General features: G+C 36.4%; 1 protein-coding gene and 1 long non-coding RNA gene across 2 annotated transcripts; both read left to right on the top strand.

Moving 5' to 3' along the window:
- The first annotated feature begins 7,645 nt into the window (after positions 1-7,645).
- Positions 7,646-11,380, top strand: LOC149186818 (uncharacterized). Its single transcript, XM_089409462.1, has 3 exons — positions 7,646-8,656; positions 11,104-11,250; positions 11,375-11,380. The coding sequence occupies exons 1-3, from the start codon at positions 7,646-7,648 to the stop codon at positions 11,378-11,380; spliced, it is 1,164 nt and encodes a 387-aa protein (XP_089265588.1).
- Positions 11,381-11,388: 8 nt separating this feature from the next.
- On the top strand, positions 11,389-15,370 carry LOC149186819 (uncharacterized). The gene is made up of 2 exons (XR_016256159.1): positions 11,389-11,500; positions 15,033-15,370. It is a non-coding gene; the product is annotated as an uncharacterized LOC149186819 (long non-coding RNA).
- The last annotated feature ends 481 nt before the right edge of the window (positions 15,371-15,851 follow it).

Raw genomic sequence — 15,851 nt, forward strand, 5'->3', positions numbered from 1 at the left:
TGCGATGGTCATTATCCTTGGGTGATACTTTTATTCCCCATTTTCTATTGAAAAAGTAGTGTTTTTCTGTTCGATTATGATAGGATTGGATGAACGCCGGTTTGGGTGGATGTAGACCCATGTTTTTTTGTGGTGATCTTCAAATGTCTTGAGGATAAGAAAAAAATCCTTGACCAAGGTCCATGGTTTTGGGGATGAGTTGGTCTTCTAGTGAAGCCATGGTTTCCCAACTTCAATCCTCTCACTATGTTGCCGATGACTACTCTAGTATGGGTAAGATTCCCAGTTTTCCCATTCACTTTACCCATCTAGATCTCTTAGAAAAAGTGGGCAATTTCTTAACACAAGGTTCAAAATTATTACAACAATATACTCATTAATCACTAAATATGTCATTTGTAGGAATTGCAGTTAGGTGGGGAGGATAACACTCCTATCCATTTTTAAAGCTACACCCAATTAATAAGTTCTCCATGTGCCACAATAAATGCAATTTTTATGACTATAGTGACACATCCCTCGAGATTTCCTTCCACACCAACACTTTTATCCATGAACTAAAGAGTGACTATTTCATTATTATATTATACATACATGTTAATATAAGCATTAAAATTTGTATTCCTTTGTAAAAAATGCTAGTCCAAGAGATACATTTGATCACCTTGTCTTGTATCCAATATCCAATGTTGACCCCTATATCCTTAGATCTAGAGTGAAGGTTTCATTTCTAATGTTGTGTTTGAGCTTAAATTCTAATTAAATATTTGGGTTAGCCAAGGTCATTACTTAACTTAATGGCTTTGCAATATACAATGTATCATATTTTTTTTAAGTTCAATTGGTGAGATATGTCTGGGGGATTGAACTTTCGATCACTTGGATACACAAGGGCTTGCCAACATGCTTTTTTCCAATTGTGCTACTACCCTAAGAAAATATACAATGTATCATATTAACATCCACTTAAACCAAATTGACTTTTGGGACACATGTCTCTTTGATGATGAAGGGAATCCAATTATGTGATGTCAAACACATTCCCTCACAAACACTCACAAAGACCCTATACTTTTTAGGGTTCGAACCTAGGTTGTCTGTTATGAAACCAACTCACAAAAAGATATAAAAGATAGATCAACAACTTAGAAATCAACCTCTTCGAGGGGGCAACCTCCTTTACATTACACAAAAGAACAATTATTGGATGATACAAATGACAAAGCCTCATTTCTATATATAGGAGTCTAAGGGGTCACAATATAATCAAAGTCAACATAACAATAATAATATAAGGGCACAAAAATAACAATAGTGGGCTTCTATGGGGCACAATAATAACATTATGGGGACAATAAGGGCACAACAATAACAGTAAGGGCCACAATGACACTAGTAATGGGGGAATCACTAGTGTTATAGGGACCTAACATTGTCTATATGGAAACACTGTATAGTTTTGAATTTATTTATTGTAGATTTGTACATAGATGGATATTCCTTTCTTTGCATTTATCTTTTAGACTTCTTGCTTTCACCAATTGATTTAGAGCTTATGGAGTCTCAAGTAGCACCAATCCACTTGCTTCTATTGGATTGAATAACATGATTTCTCTTTTGAAATCCATAATATCTCATTCACATGCTTCCTATTTCTCCCATAAGACTTTAGCACAGACTCCATGATCATGTTTGTGTCCCTCTTAATAACGCACTCCTTGGAAGGGGCCATAAAATCTTTTATTAGGACTAAACTTGGATGTCTCTTCTTTCTTGCCCTTTGATTCTTCATTCAATCATACCACCCATCAACTTGTTATTTTTCCATTTTTCTTATAATGACCTTTGTTGTTGGGAAGGTGCCTTTCAAGTATTTTGTCTTTGCATATAGATACACATAAAGTATCATTATTTTAATCTAATGGACGTGGTTGTTAAAATCACCAATATTTAATTAAATATGCATTGTTATACCTTTGCTCAAGTCAACTTCAATTCAAATTCTAACACATGTGTGTATACCCTTCCTTGCTTAGTTTGTATATTGTTGTAAGTCCCCAATATATTTATGTTGGCTTTTGAAAGATCATCTCATCCCAAAATAAGTAGGGGGGATTCAATATTCAAATCCGGCAGAGTGGGGTTGAAGAAATGGATATTGAAGATGGATTCAATTATAGAAACTATCTTTTGAAAAAAGGTTAGTTTTGCCCCAAAAAGAAAGTCCCTCCTTTGAGACCTTGCCACAACTTCCATAGTTGTGAAATTTTACAATAATAGAACCTCTAGAGTAGAGGTTTACCATATGGCCGTCGATGACATCAGTACAACAGGTCAAAATATGTTGTTAAGGAACAAGTTGTACATAATGAGGAAATCAAAGGATTAGGATGTGGCATCCTTCCTCATGACAATCTCTCAACTAAGAGGCCATCTGTAAGGACTTGGGGAACCAATCATTGATTCTGAAGTAGCCATCTGTATACTAAATGCATTGCCACCATAATGGAGCAACTTTGCAACAAGCATCTACTCCAAGAAGGATTCAACTCCCTTTGATAAGTTGTGGGTGCAATGCATATTGGAAGAATCAAGGATCAAGGTCAAGGATGATATTGGATCAGATGGGCAATCTCAAGCCTTTCTAGCCCGAGTTAAGAAGTTGAAGAAGGGAAAGTTTGGCAAGGCCAAGAAGAAAGACATATCCAAAGCGCAATGTTTTGGATGTAATGAATTTGGAAGCTCATGTGGCCGAAGCAATGGGAGAACCTGAGAAGAAGTCAAAGAAGGAAGAAGTGAAGGATCTTTACTACTAAAGAAGGTTCACTGACTGTCCGGCTCTCTGTGAAGTTTAATATTTATTTTAGGATAATATGTTTTGTTTAACATCTTAGAAAGAAGCATATGATAGTAGCATGTATAGAATTTACATGATTAAGTTTCTTTGTAGAGATCATCTAGATAGATGGATAGATAAACCATTTTGCATATTGACCATCCAAGCATTATCTAACATTATATTAGAAGATATCATCCTGCTTAGTTGAATCATCATGATTCAGGAAAGACCATCGTTTTTTGAAGGTCTTTGGAAAAATCATCATGGCAAGGTTAAGTAGACATTCCATGTAATGTGGAACCAATACTAGTAAAGGGATGAAAGAATGCAATGGTCAGGATGTAGGCTCTTTGCGAGATATATGAATATCTAAATGATTGGATGAAAGCATAGGAATGCATGTTGGATCTAAAACTCTAGATAAGATTCTTGTGTATAGAATCTTGTGAAAGAAAGTTGGTCATAAAATATGCTTATGTATATGGATATATGATGCTTGAAAGGAATATGATTTGGCTTACTTAAGGATGTGTAAATAATTTAAGACTTTCTCTAAAATATATGTATAACGATGATTAACATCTAGTCTAGTCCCTAGAAGAAAAATTGTAACTTGGTAATAAAGTTCGATCCTTCGGCACTTTGATGCATGAAGGAAGATTCATATGGAGATGGATCATGAGGATGTTGATGGAATGAGAAGGTCATCATAACGAGGCAAGTCTAATTTTCATTATTGTTGGTTATTTGGTTAACATATTATTTTGCTACCTGGAAGAATGTCGCAGGAATATATGATGGCAGTTGAGGCAAGTGCAATTGTATGGATGAAGAATATTGAGGGAAGCTCAATATTTGGTACTGGAAAGCTGTAAGTTCAAGAAATGTTAATTTGGAAAGGGATGGTAGAAGTATGATAAGATAACCTGAAGGTTAAAGAATATCACATTTATAAGGAAGCCATGATCAAGCTTCAAGTTTGGGAAAGCTCAATGCAATGCCTTCATGTTGAATATGAAAGTGATAAGCAAGAAAGGTACCCTGAAACTTGTCACAAGATTGAAGAGAGAAGGTGGCTCCATGATATCTTGAAAGAAAGAAAGCTCGATGATGTAGAGGAAAGAGGGAGCCAGAAAACTATGAAGAACTGGTAGCTAATACTCTTATGAAGGCAAATTGTAAGGCTTGTGATGATGACTTCTCAAATAAAAGGGAAGTCTAGATCTCCTCTATTTTTTAGAGGGGGTTATTCTCAAGATTAAAGGAGAATAGGGATGTTGTCTTTGGTTGAGAGGGAGTGATGTGGGACATCACTTGTACATTATCCTCTTCAAGTGATGAAGAGAGAATGGCAGAGAATTGGATAAGAATTTGCGGTTTCCTTGATGATATTACATTCAAGAAAGGAAAGGGACCAACACTGTTTGAGGATGTGATAAGTATCCAAGTGAAGAGTGGTCAAAGAGGACTGATATTCTTTGAGGACTCAAGATTCGAGATCCAAGATAAGAATAGTCCTAATAGGACATATCTTATAGACATCCAGATGGGGTATGTGCCTTGTAGAGGTAGTGCGGTATCACACATAAAGCCTCCCAACATAATGCTCTTGATTAAAGAAGAGATTGTCTAGTTAGGCCTAAGAGACAATGTTGGTCATGATGATGATGCTTACAATATGGCTTATCAATCCGACTCTTTTTGTGATAACTCTTCAATTTGAGATATGATGTTGTACTGAGTGTACAATTATGAATACCTCCCTAGTTAAGAGGGATTATTGAAAATGTAACTAGTTTCGGTCTTCATAATTGTTGTACTCATTTCAATATGTATCCTATGTAACAAACAAGAAAAGAAAAGAAAATATATTATTATTAAAGCATGGGTTTCATGCTCATTATTGATTGTGTTTTAGGTAAAGCATGTTCTTCATGCTTATAGGGTTTGTTAGGTCTTAGGATTTACTGTCTCGAGTCAAAGGAGTCAACATCATGTTTATAAGACCCTTATGGGCAAAAATATATTTGTAAAAATAATTATTTTTGAGTTTAGAAAATCCTGGAAGCTCCTAAAGTACAAGTCGACCCTGGGAAAATCAAGTCGGCCTAAAGGAGAGAATTCGACCCCTTGAGAAGGATATAAAAGGAAGCAATTCAACCTCATTTGGAAAAACTCACTCAACAAGTTCAATCTACAAGAAAGAGTTCGATCTATAGCTGGGAAGAGCAGGAAAAGAAGAGTGAAGGCCAAGAAAGCACAAGAAGGACATAAATATTTTGTTTTGGGCTCTATCTCTCTCACACGTGCGAAATTCTAGGGTTTCTGGGCTGCAGGAAGAAGTGAAGTTACAGGTCTGAGTTGTAGGAAGATGAAGTGCAACATCTTGTAACTAGAAGGAAGGATACTTGATCTAGAACTCATAAGGAGTTGTCTTGCTATTAGGAAGGTCCCAAGAGGAGGTTGCTCTAGGGTTTCCTTGGAAGCTTTAAGGTCGAAATTGCAGGGTCGAAGTTGCAGGTTGGGTAGCAGTATTGAAGCTGGCAGGTCAAAGTTGCAGTGTCTAACATTTTGGTGTAGAATCAAGGAAGGATTTAAGGAAGGGATGACTTGGTACTAGGAGAAGGATTGGTCTAGGGTTTGGGTCTTTGTATATCATTTGAAGCATATTTTAAGAAGAAAGCCAATATATGTGTCTATTGTTGTTATTATTGTTCTTGACATTGTTTGATGAATAGATCTAACTAAAGAACACAAAGAAGATAAATAAGATTCACAAGCAAATATCAAGTTAAAGGAAAATAAGTACAATAAGCTGCCATTATCAATTTTCTAACAATTTCATCCTGGACTTCTCGTGGGAAGGCGGGGGGGGGGTAGTTGCATTGAAGAGGTAAACAACAATTAGGGCTTGCAACTGAGCACAGGGTTTGCCAAAAGGGCCTTAACCATCAGAGCCATGTCTCGACCACATCCATTGTTGAGGCACGGTGATAATGAGGCGAGTGAACCTAATTGGTGAAGTCTCGAAAGACAAAAGGATTTTAGGGGATTGAAAACCAAAGTGAGGCCAATGGACAATGTACAAAATGAAGGATTTTAGGGATAAAGGTGGAAGGTAAACCAAAGGCTAAAGGAGTTGCAAAGGAATGGTAAAACCAAGACACAATGTGAGGAAGATTGTCATAGGCAGGAGGAGGACAAGGCTACCTCACCCCTAGATAACACGTTGAACCTTCCCCAAAGAATCCTAAACCAAGCAAACCAAAGTAATATAAATGTAGCTGACCCAGTGGAAAAAATTAAGAGCAAAGACAATACTAGTATACTTGTTGGAGTTGAGCTCCCATAAACCTAGAAGAGTTTAAGTGCAGGTACTCCCACCAGTGGGTATGCGGGCCACATGCAACCTTGCCAATACTTGGAAAATGTAGATAGTCTAGCTCATGAAATGGAGTGAAGGATGGAAGGCCAAACCAACATGGAAGAACAACTTGGACCTTTCACGTTGCTTAAGGAACTACTATAGAAGCCGCAGAGGAAATATCCCATAGATAACCCGACAACACGACATTGACACCAAATATCATCAATTTGACCCCAACAATTGTAGGAAATTGAAGAAGTTTCAAAGATTTCCAAATTAAAACAGTGCATTATCATTAAATGTGGGCGACACTATCCCTCTCTTTAATGTTTGGGGTGACAACGGAATATCAAATCCGCTCAATAACCTAACACACATCTCAACACCCCATCAAATTTTTATTTATTTTTATATAATTTATTATTATATTTAAATTTTTAATCCCCTATCCTTATCACTAATGTAAGTAATTCATAAGGGAGTATCAATAATCATATTAATCCATAAGAGATAAGATATCCCTGCAAGAACTTAAGATTACCGCCTCGCTTGCCCGGATGGTCACATAAAGAGTGGCCCTGTCCCCACAAACCAAAAAACTCCTCAAAAACAACATAATTTCCCCACCCCACACTAACGTCTTTCAAGGGAAATGGCAAAAGTTGAAAAGCTACTTAAGGCGGTGCAAATATTTTGAAATAAAGAGAAGAGTATCCCCACCTTCGAATGCCTATAATACTAGATCAGTGAGTGCTGCGATCCGATGTAGTGTAGGGTTTAGTGGTTCTGCATGAGGGTTCAGGAAGATTCAAGGGGTTTATCTCGGGATTTAAGCCTCTGACTGGATCAGTAGAGAGACTGTAAAATTGAGGTGCAATGGCTGTGTCTTCTTCACCTTCGACAGATTTCTCTTTCGAAGCCCAAGAATTAAGTTCGATGTTATTGAATGCTTCCTCATCATCGTCTGATATTTTGAATTCATGCCGGGTCGTGGAATCCTTCATCGATAGGCACAGCTGGGATCAGACCAGGCATTTTTACATAACATGCTTCCCCGTTCTGCTCCGCAAGATCTTCGGCTTCGAGGAGGTCTTACAGCCGTCCGGCATTGGCGGATGGATCGCGCAGACCTCTGAGCATTCCGCGAATGCAGTCGTAAATCTTCTCTCGCCGTCTAGAGCTTTGTTTTCGTCAATCTTTGCCGCAGACGAGGAAAATGTGGTTCGCTATGTGTTTCCATCCGAGCGCCTTCCGGTGTGGATTCGTCACATGCTTCAGTCGGAGAGGGGTTTGTATATCTTATCTGAAGTCTGCCCTGCTTTATTTAAAGACCGATTGAAGGAGGACGGCCATGGAGGAGGATTCAGGTGCAGTTGAATGCATTTGAGTATTTTATGTTTTGGTTTGCTTATTACGCTGTATGCAAAGATAATGATATTATGCATCGTTCGGATTCGAATGAAATGAAATTGGGGTTTAAGAAGGCTTCCCGGTCTCGTTTCGAGAAATGGGCGTCTTCTCTGCATAGTTTGCACGGTAGCCATGACAATGGAAGGCCTGTGAAGTTCAATTCTAGCCCTTATTTGCATCTTCTGAATTTGTATCTACACAAATTTGTTCCTATATCTGATTTTTGTGCTCCCAGTGTGTCTGTACATCATTTTTTCGAGGAGAATCCATCGATATTTTCTCGCGCCGAGTTTGTTGTTCATACCTTTGTACAATTTTGGTTAGTGAATGACGATTTTTCGCCCTTACCTTCACGGGTTTGCCAGTCTTTTGGTATTTTGTTACCTGTTAATAATCGATATCATAGGTATGGTCTCCCCAGTGTAGAAATCACAGAGGCTGTGAAAATACTGGTCAATTATGTAAGCAGTACTTTGTGTTGTCCTCAAGAAGAGTTGAATTCTGGATGGAGAGTTGCATCACAAATGGATACCTTGAGATTGAGGTCATTTTCCTTGCCACGGAGTAGTTTGGTTGTGCCTGCTACATGGTCCCTTCTGTTACAGAGGCCTTTGTACAGGTTTATATTACGAGCTTTCAGTTATTGGCCAGTAGGTGCTTGTCTGAAGAAGGCTACACACATTATTGATCTATGGTTGGATTATTTACAGCCTTGGAATATTGGTGAAGAAGGCGAAATGATGCCCGCTCTCGAAGAGGATCATTATTTGGAGGCAGAGAATAAGATGCTTAGGGATAGGGATCAACGATTGTCTCCACTTTCAGGTAGCTTGCTTCAAAAGCAAAAGACTGGTACTGATTCTGTGGGATCATTAGTAAAAAGAAGCACGAAAGAAAGTTGTTATGGATATAATGATCATTGGCAAAACTATGTTCTGGCTAATTATCCTTTTTATAGCTCTCTTGTTGTTCAGTTTCTTGTATTTGCCCACAAGTTCGTGCACATCAATACCAAGGCAGTTCTTCAGATGACTCACAAGGTGCATTGCTCTTTCCTTTATTCTATTATGTCTTATTGATAATAGAAAGGAATAGATGAATAAACTTTGACACTTCAAGCAAGACCCCATGTTTATTTAAAGCAAGATCCAATGGTGGATTAAAGGTACTTATTTCAAGGTAGGATCAACAATTAGGATTATTATACCTAGGTTTTGTATCTAGAAAATTCAGACATGAGGAATTTACTTTTGGAAGTGTGAAAATCAATTAGTTGGAACTTCCTCTTGCATGGGAATAATCACATAGCAGGAAAGGAGAAAAAGTGTTGTCCAGATCCGAATGTAGATTGCTGCCTTTTAAATATTGAATTTGCCTTGCTGTCAGTGCTATATTAACAGAAAAATTCAACATTAACAACAAATGATCCATTCCTGATAGATTAAGTTATGAGCAGTCTTCATGCATGTAAATGTAGGCTTGAATTTGATATAATTGTTTATTAGTTTAACAGACAAAAAATGTCCTTGGTTTATTTTATAGGCGTTTAAACTATCTTTCTTATTTTGCACTCAAATGCTTTGTATGTGAAAATTACGTCGTGTTATTGAAACTTAATTTGGTTGTTAATTCAACAAACAAATAATTGTCTGTGGTTTAAATTAGAGACATTTAGATTAGCGTCTATTTTTTGGATCTCAAATGCTTTGCGTCTAAAAAATACCTATCCAACTTATTATTTTATGTTGACAAATTCATTGTAGTTTAAATAGTTGTAGACAAGATTTCCAATCAAATAGCTAAGCACACCATCTATTTACAGTCTTTTGTGGAGGGTCATTTCCATAAATTATCATGTCTATTGCTCGAGAAACAATGGGTAAATTCAGCCTGATGTCATTGCACTGAAGTTACTTCTATTTGATAATTCAGCGAGCAATTTATATGCTTCATGTTTTGGACGAGTTCTGCAAAGAAGGATTGAGTTTTGCATTTTACATCTGATAGGTACTTCGCTAACTTTGTATAATGGGCATAGATATTGAATGGATATGGACAAACTTGTGATCCCAACCCAAACCTGGTTTGACTATGCAATTTTGAAGAAAATGTTTTTTGGTATATTCTTATGCACTGTCAAGGGTTCTCAACACAAATTGGGAGTGATCATGTTTGCTGTCTTTATAGTATAATTGGGCTAGGAGGCTCATTTTACAGCCCAGTGTGAACGTGATGTGTAAGTATGTCCGTGCTCAACTTGGACTCTAGAGTTGACATGTGTCCCTCTTAAAATAAAAATAAAATATTCTCTAAATAGAAAAGTAATGTTGGCTATAATAAAAAAGAAAAAAAGAATATGCTATACATGTTTAATTAGTTATCCATTTGACCGATAATATAATTTCATGTAAAGTAATTAGAAGTAAAAAAAATTATGCGAGTAAGATGTTTAAACCTTATACTTTTCAAAAAATAAGTTAACACTTTATATAAATAAATTACTTGAAGATCTATATTAATAACTTGTGTGAATATCAACTTATGTGAATCCGTGCTTAAGATGGATCCATGCTGGTAAATCATAATGCTTTTCTGACCAAAAAATGTCCTGAATGTGTGTAGTAAGACTTGAAGATCTATATCAATAACTTATGTGAATATCAACTTATGTGAATCCGTGCTTAAGATGGATCCATGCTGGTAAATCATAATGATTTTCTGACCAAAAAATGTCCTGAATGTGTGTAGTAAGTCTGTTGCTTTCAAAGAAAATTGAAGTCCTAAGTTTCTCAAATCTTTCCCTATAACTGTCTGGATAATGTTGATATGCCAATAGTCGGCATTCGTAATCCATTCTCAAGTCACATAAGAAGTGAGTGCAACTCAATGTTACTTAGGTGGATCATGGTTGGGTGGGCAGTGGTCTTGCCTGAAACCTTGCGTTTCCTGCCAAGTTTGATGATTGTTTTTTAATGTCTTATTGAAAATGTTCCTGGATTTCAATATTTCACTGTTTTAGCTTGATCTTCTAACAAGTTCACTTCTTTGATAACGGTAGCAGTTGGTGGTTATTATTTCTAATTTGTTTCTTTTATCCAGATAGAAACAATACTTGAAATCCAATTTACATTCGTGCATTTTCGTTGTATATTCATGATCACTTTAATTTTCAACAGGTTTGGTATTTGGCTGAGATTTATGTCAGTTTATACTGGAGTTCATAGTACATGTATAATTTTGTTTGTTAATGTATTTTCTGACAAGTATATCAAATGGGATTCAAAAGGGTGGACTGTGGTTATTCACAGTTGAATTTCCATGCGTATTTCATTGTATCATTAGAACTGAGATATGTAATGGCAATAACATCTTTTTCTGAACTTGTCCTTTGCAGTGTTACCTCTATTCTTTGCTTTTCCAGAAAACCGGTTTTATAATTTGTTAAAGTCTGTTGTATTCTAATGTAATATTTTGTTTTCATCTATAGGTATTAAGTGTTTTGGTATCTTCAAAAGAGCTACTGTGTCTTATTCGAAGCATAGATTCGACATACAATGATGTGAAGTCGGGAAGTGCGCCATGTTGTTTTGACAGTTTGCATAAGGTTGTGCCTGCCATCCGAGAGCAGCTACAGGTCTTCCCTCTATGACCTATACAGTGTTCTGACGTAGGCTACCTTATCCAATGCACCATTTTTAAAAAGGTTTTGTTTGGAAAATGCCTCATTATATTAAGATGTTTCTTTGTGACTACTACAGGACTAGGAGGGTGATTTATCAAATTTTGAGAAAGGCAGTGAAATTACTCACTCTCCTTCGCAAAAAGAAACACCGATGTTGCAACTTTTCAGCACCAGTGATAGTGGAGGCCATCAAATGCTAAAGGTAAGTTTTGTGAATAGTTTCTCTTTATCTCTCTCTTTTTGCAAGACTCATTTGGTTGATGGATAGGTTTATAATTTATTCTGCCCGTACATCAAAATTGGAACCTTACAAAGATAATTCCTTACAAACATTAATTCAACAAAAATTTTATTTATGCCATTATAAGGAGGTAACTGCATCAGTAATTGTTTATATTAATTTTCCCAGAGAAAGATGTTCCCTTAACTTGCCCACATATTAACTGTTCCAAGTGAGGAAGTTGGTACATTGTCAGAGTGATGGAATCCCCCTTTCTCCCTCCTTTCCCTGTATTTTTTTTTCTGGGTGAGGAATGGAATTGACTTCTAGTTGAAATACCAGCTGGTAACTGGACAGAACTACTTGGGAATAGATCCTGTAACCTCCCTGGGTATTATGCCTTCTGTAGAAAGGGTTGGGCAAACTGAGCTATACTATTGTGCTAAGTGTTCATTACATATGTACAAACATGAAATCAATCACTATCTTTATTGGGATTTTCTATAACTAAAATGGAAATGAATTCTATAAATCTTCCATACAAAAGGTTAGAATGACTTTAAAGCTCAGGTAGCTGGACATTATTTTATTTAAGAGGAGAGCTGTGTTGGAGTAGATTATTCCTCAATTTTTTGACCACACTGAAGACCTCATCTTCAGGGTATAATTGAAGTTTGATTAAATTTGGGCTTGATAAGAACATACTTTTGAAGTTTGATTAAATTTGGGCTTGATAAGAACATACTTTTAAAAAATTGATTTCTGATTAATCTTAGCTGGATAATAACCTAGTTGTGATTTAATTTTGCTAGTTGGGAAATAATCTGCCATGGTCTGGATCTTCAACTTGTCCTGACGATGAACCACACTTGTTGGTTTGGAACGCGTCGACAAATGATTTATGATGTGATTTATGCCGAAAAATCTTCTCAATAATTGAGTTTCTAAACTTTATAGATGATTTTTATTTTTTATTTTTGAGAGGGGGTGGGGAGGTAATTTAAAGGCCTTTTATTAACTGTTGATGATCACATATAATCCAACCTTCTGTATGCCTCTGGTCTGCCACTAGGGAAACCGGACCATTGGCAATACAGGAGGTCTGCTGTCCAAAAATATACATTTTAAAAAAATATACTGAGTTCTAAAAAAGCCTACAGTACCTTGGCTTAACAGCCACAAAATATAACACATAATCCTACTATAATAGTAAAGATAGAAAACATAAATTTTCATGAGGAGACTAGGAGGTGGAAACCTCCACATCTATGGGTGCTTGATCACCTGGACTGTCTAGATGAGTTGGGCCTTTGCCATGCAGTAAGACTGCTTTTATCCTTGTCAAATGCTTGTCCATGGCTTTAAATTCCAACTGCATCATGTTCATCATCATCATAATTTTGTTTTTAGTGTCATTTTTGGAAAGGAGTACCCTTCCCTGCAGCTGTCTAGTTGTAATGGGACTGGTACATCTACTCTTGATAGATGACCTTTCAGCAATGAAGCGGTGATACCTCTCAAATTTCCATTGCCATTTTCCCACCCTCAAATGCTAGTTCCAACTCACACGGCAATTGATGAGCTTTCGGGGTTATGTATGCCCTGAGGAGGCCCTGCTGCAGATAGAATCCACCTCAGAAGTGCGTGCCCCGGCCAACTGAGGAGTAAGGACTTGACGAGAGGAAGAAAATAAAGAGACCTGAGTAGGAGCTGATCCCAAGAGGAGGGTAGCCCAAGATGGTCTGGTCCCTCTCTCACACCACACCTCGACAAAGCCTCACACCACCATAAACAAAACCAGAAAAACCATAAAGCAGCAAGGAATAACAGAGGATGCCCTGGATTCAGCTTAATCAGATAGAAATTGCCATTCATGAATAACATTTACCATCATGAAACAACACAATGTGCCTTTGCAAAGCTTCCCAAATCTGAACTGAGACCTTGCAAAGATTGCTTTTCTCATGCGAGGAGTTTGGTGGAGAGTAAAGCATCATCTGAGATAATGAAGGGACGTACAACTGTGTACACATTCTCATGAAGTGGTGTGGTGGGCACATCTACCTTGCTGGGGTTAGATGAAGTTAATTTGATGTAAAGCATCAAAGAGGAAACATGACATCAATGACTAGTTAAATGTGTTGTTTAGAAATTAGACAAGGTTAGAGAAGGTTATATTGAAATTTCACATGGGGTTGGCCTATACTTCTACCCCTTTTTTGGTTTCTTCTCTTTTTTTCAGCTTTTATTTGTTTACGCAGAGGAGAATTTGCATGTTTGCAAAATGATGCTTTCAGAAACATCTTCATCCATCTGACAAATCTATAATTTCTCCATAAGTATACAAAAATGGTGAGGAGTGCAGAGTTCCTAAACTACTGGTCTGTCTGATCTTCTGCTGTTAAAACTTAAAGTTAGCTCTAAGAGTCTAAACAAAACAATTTGATAGTTAATTTTGTATGAATTGAAACTTATGTGTCTACCTTAGATAAAATTTTACTTTGAAGCACATCGTTGTAGATTATACAACCTTTAGGCATACATATTTTCTTGATTATCTCTTCTATTTTTTGCCTCACACCAGATACTTCTAATTGATTTATTCCAAAGTGTGTTTCCATCAATAGTATCAATAGATTTTCGTATAGGGGACCTTGCTAAAAAGATCTTGCATTCTGTCCCTCGTACCTTATTTAAGAAATGCCACCCATTTCCAATGGAGTAGAGGCCACTTGTTTTCATTTTTATCTCTCCAAAGGATGTTTCTAATGATGCTCTCTATATATTGTATAATTGTAGCAGGGGCCATTAGAATGTTGCTTTGATAGAGGGATATCTTATAGGATTGGCCAGTGTCCAGTCTCTTGCCGTATGTTTCAAACTTGACAGGTAAATAGGATAGGCCAATGGGATTGCTAACTTCATCCGTGTTGATGAGGTAGGGATGTAAAGATTGCCCTATCTCTTCTATTTAAGAAAAGCCCCATCTCTTGTCCGTCATGCCCATGGGGGAAGTTCAGTTTAGGTTTCAGCTTATTGTATAATACCAGTGTCCAGTCACTTGCCTTATGCTTCAAACTTGACAGATAAATAGGATGGGCCAATGGGATTGCTAACTTCGTCAGTGTTGATATAAGGTAGAGGCGTGAAGGTTGCCCCTGATAGAGGATATTACAAGTAGAGGAAGGTTCTCAACATGGCATTACTAAGTGATTGCATCCATCTAGAATTTGAAGAATTATATATTTTTGCTTGTCTCTGCATTAGATATGTCTACTAAATGCTTCCAGTTAATGGGGCATTGATTTGAGCATTCAATATATTTTTATTCTTTATCAAAGTATTCTTTTGTTGTATTTGTATTTTTCAATTTATGCCTTACGGCGTTTCCTTTGCAACATCTGGTGCAAATGCTAGTATATCTTACCTCATTTTATGGTTAACATTGTATAACAAAAACATGCGTTGTGTTATGTAATTAATACTAACATGTAATATTGATTTTTTTTGTCAGAATGCTATAGGTAATGATTGCCAAGACGATGATCCAAATTATGTTCAACATATATCAGGAGATGATGAGGATGAGGATGAGGATGATGGTGGTGAAGGAGGAGATGATGATGATAGTTGCGGTGTTGGTGATGATGTGGATCAGAGTAATGAGGATGGTCAAGATGATCATGAGGATGATCTTGGTGGTGGTAGCTAGGCATGCACATGCATTGTTTTTTATGAAGAAATTATTGTGTAGAATGACATTGTTATGTTTAGATGGGTGTTGTGAATTTACCCTATATCAATGAGACATTTTGATTTTGTAATCATACGATGAGTTTGATTTATGTATGTTGTTAATTTATCGTAGAATAACGATATTCATGAAATATTTTGATTTGTTAATCATATTTGAATTTTACTTGTTTTGATTAAAAATAATACTGATTTTATTAGTATTATGTTGCTATTTTATACATGTTTTGAAAATTGTTAATGACACATTGTTATTTTTTTGGATGGATGTTGTCAATTTCTCTTAAATTTCTTTACAAATGATTTTGAATTGTGATATCTGCTTTAATGATATTTAGAAACTATCATATATTTCACTATGAATCTATAAAGGGGGTCATATATGTAAAGAAAAATATACTCTATATAAGAAGTCAAATTCGGATGTAACCATGGATGCAAAATTGAAAGTAAAATTGGATGTTAAACTAGGAATTAATACAAAATGCAAACAATTGACATACAAAGTGTTTTAAATTAGAAGTGAAAAATTGTGCAATAGTTGACACAAAGAAGGGAACAAAACATGGCATACAAAAGG

The sequence above is a fragment of the Pinus tabuliformis genome, chromosome 3_1, assembly GCF_031772625.1.
Source record: "Pinus tabuliformis cultivar Carrire ecotype Pingquan chromosome 3_1, CPIR1, whole genome shotgun sequence".
Lineage (NCBI taxonomy): Eukaryota > Viridiplantae > Streptophyta > Pinopsida > Pinales > Pinaceae > Pinus > Pinus tabuliformis.

What these genes read in the sequence shown, in the direction of transcription:
- LOC149186818 (XM_089409462.1), top strand. Translation starts at nt 7,646, where the DNA reads ATGCATCGTTCGGATTCGAATGAAATGAAATTGGGGTTTAAGAAGGCT. An exon ending in TTCTTCAGATGACTCACAAG is followed by an intron (nt 8,657 to 11,103) that starts GTGCATTGCTCT and finishes TTTCATCTATAG; the next exon opens with GTATTAAGTGTTTTGGTATC.